Source organism: Alligator mississippiensis, chromosome 10, assembly GCF_030867095.1.
Source record: "Alligator mississippiensis isolate rAllMis1 chromosome 10, rAllMis1, whole genome shotgun sequence".
NCBI classification, from domain to species: Eukaryota; Metazoa; Chordata; order Crocodylia; family Alligatoridae; genus Alligator; species Alligator mississippiensis.
The window spans coordinates 26,042,134-26,045,467 of NC_081833.1; the positions used below are offsets into that span (position 1 = coordinate 26,042,134).

Below are 3,334 nucleotides of genomic sequence, written 5' to 3' on the forward strand. Positions count from 1 at the left end.
TGTACATTTTAAACTCGGGGACACTGTACATTCAAAAGAATGTGGTGTTATCCATTTTGTCCTCACACTCTTAACCATCATTGCAATGATCAGGTATAAAGTTTTTGATGATTAAAGCAACCAATCATGCTGCAACTCTGAAAAGCCCCTGACTTTGTCTCACATGCACAGGATAAACCAAACCCTGTTTGGGTCATGTCCATCTTAGGCCTGAGAGCCCCAACAAATCCCAATTTTAGACAAGGATCAAATAGACAAGAGGGAAGTGGCAGAACCCTTTTCACGCTCTTCCCACAACTGTGCTGGCCAAAATGCCAGCACAGCAATGTGCAGGCTAGAGACAAATGCATCCTGGTGTTTCTGGCCATCTACATTCTTTGGGCAAGAATAGGGAAGGCAGCGCTGATCCCTTCTGAGGACCAGATTGTAGATGATTTCCCTGCTCACTTTCTAGCCTTTTGTTCCAACCCTGGCTTTGGAGCCCCTTCAGTTGCAGGCCTCCTGTTCAGCAGAGCTGCTCCCATGGGATTCAAATACATCAAATGCTGTCTTCTGTTTCCTTGGAACCCTCAAAAAAGGAGATACTCTTCTTTACCTACAAGTCAAAGACTAGAGTGAATTGCCTCCAGATTCCAAGAACCAGCCCAAAGATCTCTACTGTACCTGGCATTGTAATCAAGGCTGAAACTGAGCCAGAGAAATGGGGTGTAGCAATGCCCATCCCCACCCTAAAAACTGCAAGAAACATGGCACATTTTTTTCTGCTCCTTCATTTATTTACAAGCATTTAGCACAAGGCTGATACAACAGCATGCCACAACACTCAATATAAATTCGCTCTTTCAACCTTCAGCTGTCTGCTCACAGCCAGGGCTGGATCCAAACCCCACTGAAGCTATCAGGCCTTCCATTTGCAAGATGATGCTTTAAAAAGTAGGGCTGCACCACATATTTCAGGACACCCAGAAATCTTATTCCTTGTCCACTTGCAAATTGTCTCTTTCCTTATCCTGCTTGAGCCAAGACAACCCCTCGCTGGAACCTAACAGGAAAGATAAGGCATGATTTCCTGCTGCCCCAGATCAGGTAAAAGGAGGTTCCCCAACCTGCAGCCATAACATGAGGTTCAGAGGAGACGCATCTCTCATCTTGCTATATGCACTGTTGGTTGATGAGTGTATTTACATATATACATATTTTAAAGCAGTAAATTCATTTCCAGGGTGGTTTGGGCTGGCATAAGGCTGTTGTCCTGGGTACCCTGGCAGAGGACATTCCTAGTACACTCTTAGACCGAGCCCTTGGCAGAGAACCCTGGGAGGCTACAGAGGCTGTCAGGGAGCGCTGGTTTTGATGCTTGCCTGTATTTGGACTGTCTGCAGGTAGCCAGAGCTGATCAGAAGGCCTGTATACCTGGGTAAGGGACTGAGAACGGCCCCGGTTGAGGTTGCCTGGACTGACAGAGTCCAGACCACTCTCAGGCCATTTCCAGAAAGAGGTTTTCCCTTCTGTCTCACAATGGCCTAGTCTCTGAGATTTGGGGGTCTTTGGGTGAACAGCTCTCAGAGGGGTCCCCTTGGAACAAGAGGTAAGGCTTGAGGAAAGGCTTGACTGGGTCCTGGGAACAGATGAAGGGGTCCACAGGAGGGAATGGAGTTTAGCTATATCTTCTTTCTTCATCCGCCGTGCTGCCCAGCCTGGCTCGTCAGCCCTTGAGCCAAACAAAGATTCATCACAGTAGGATGGAGAGTGACTTTTCAACCTTCATTGAGAAAGAAAGGGGTGGGATAGGGGGAAGAAAATAATTACTACAAAGAGAATATAGAGTAGTGGCCATTGCATGCAGAGACCTAACGATCACTCAGAAGGTGCAATTAGCAAGTGAAGCACACTTGTCCTACTTAATTTCCATGGGACTCCTAAACTAGATACTTTTGAAAATTCCACCCAAAAACTTCTTTTTAAGGAAAGAAATATTAGGCAAAAAACCCCTTTATGGTATATTTCTCATCCCTACACCTAAAAAAGCTTCACAAAGAGAGAGGAGTCATTTCCATTTTACAGATGGGAAAACAGAAGCCTATCCAGATCAAGCAACTTGCCAAGCAAAAACGGCAAGTCAGGGGCAGAGACAGGAATGCATCCAGATCTCCTGTCCTCACACATGGCTGTGCAGTAAGTCAGACTAGAGAGCCTCTCACCAACCAGGATGAGCTCCCTTGCCTCCAGCTATCCTCACTGGCATCCTCGTCATCCAAAATGTGGATGTGGATAACCTGGAAACGGTTCAGAGGAGGGCTACTTGTATGGTTGAGGGGCTGCAGGTAAGACCCTATGAAGACAGACTGAGAGATCTGAATCTCTTCAGCCTCCACAAGAGAACTGAGAGGTGATCTCGTGGCTGCGTACAAACTCATCGGGAGTGGATTCAGATTGGACATCAGGAAGAAATTCTTTACAGTGAGGGCTGCCAAAATCTGGAACGGGCTTCCAAGGGAGATGGTGCTCCCCTTCCTTGGAGATGTTAAAGAGGAGGTTAGACGAGCACCTGGCTGGGGTTACCTAACCCCAGCGCTTTCCTGCCCAGAGCAGGCGGTGGGACTTGATCATCTAATAGGTCCCTTCCAACCCGAGAAATGTATGAAAATCCAGCTCCCCAAACCCACGCTGCCCTTCCCAGCCCTGTCCCTGCTCCCCGCATTTCTCCAAATGCCCCACCGTTTCCACGCTCAGCCTCACAGGCCGGGGCGCCCGCCCAGTCCTCTCCATCTCGCCCCTCTGGCGGCTCGTCCAGACCGCGAAGACGGGTCACGCTCACCACGCCCCAGGCCCAGCGAGGCAGGGGGCCAGGCCCCGCAGATCACCCAGTGCACCGGCCACCCGTGCAACAAGCGCAGGCAGCAAAGCACTTATCGCGCAACAAACGTGGACTGGACACACGTGCAAAGCAGCTGTCATGCAAGTCACGGCGGGGCCCGGCACCGACTCACCGGCCCGCGCAGGGCAGCGCTCGCGGGGGCGCCGCCCAGGGCGGCTCGAAGGCGGGCGGGGCCGGGCGGGCCCCCGCGGGGCGGCCGAACAACGTCTCGTCCACGAAGGACGCCCGGGCCCGTGCCCAGGTCCTGGCCCTGGTCCTACGGCCGCCGCGGGCCGCGCGGGCGCCGCTCACCGCCAGCTCCGAGCCCGCGGGCGCCACCATCTCCGCCGCGGTGGGCGGGACCTATTCCCCCCGCAGCGGCGGTGGTTGCGCCGGGGGCGGGGCCTACTCCCCCGCAGCGGCGGTGGTTGCGCCGGGGGCGGGATCACGCGGGACGCGCACGTGGTGCCGGCCGCT

At 52.8% G+C, this 3,334-nt stretch overlaps 1 protein-coding gene across 1 annotated transcript; it reads right to left on the reverse strand.

Annotated features, from left to right (window-relative positions):
* Window positions 1-754: 754 nt before the first annotated feature.
* RITA1 (RBPJ interacting and tubulin associated 1) lies at window positions 755-3,235 on the reverse strand. The gene is made up of 2 exons (XM_059713574.1): window positions 2,991-3,235; window positions 755-1,762 (listed from the first exon to the last, which is right to left on the reverse strand). The coding sequence occupies exons 1-2, from the start codon at window positions 3,197-3,199 to the stop codon at window positions 1,213-1,215; spliced, it is 759 nt and encodes a 252-aa protein (XP_059569557.1). The 5' UTR covers window positions 3,200-3,235; the 3' UTR covers window positions 755-1,212.
* Between the last annotated feature and the right edge of the window lie 99 nt (window positions 3,236-3,334).

Bases quoted from the DNA above. Each gene is read 5' to 3' on its own strand.
- RITA1 (XM_059713574.1), bottom strand. From the start codon at position 3,199: ATGGTGGCGCCCGCGGGCTCGGAGCTGGCGGTGAGCGGCGCCCGCGCG. The intron at 1,763-2,990 runs GTGAGTCGGTGC...TTCTCAATGAAG, and splicing joins GCGCTGCCCTGCGCGGGCCG to GTTGAAAAGTCACTCTCCAT.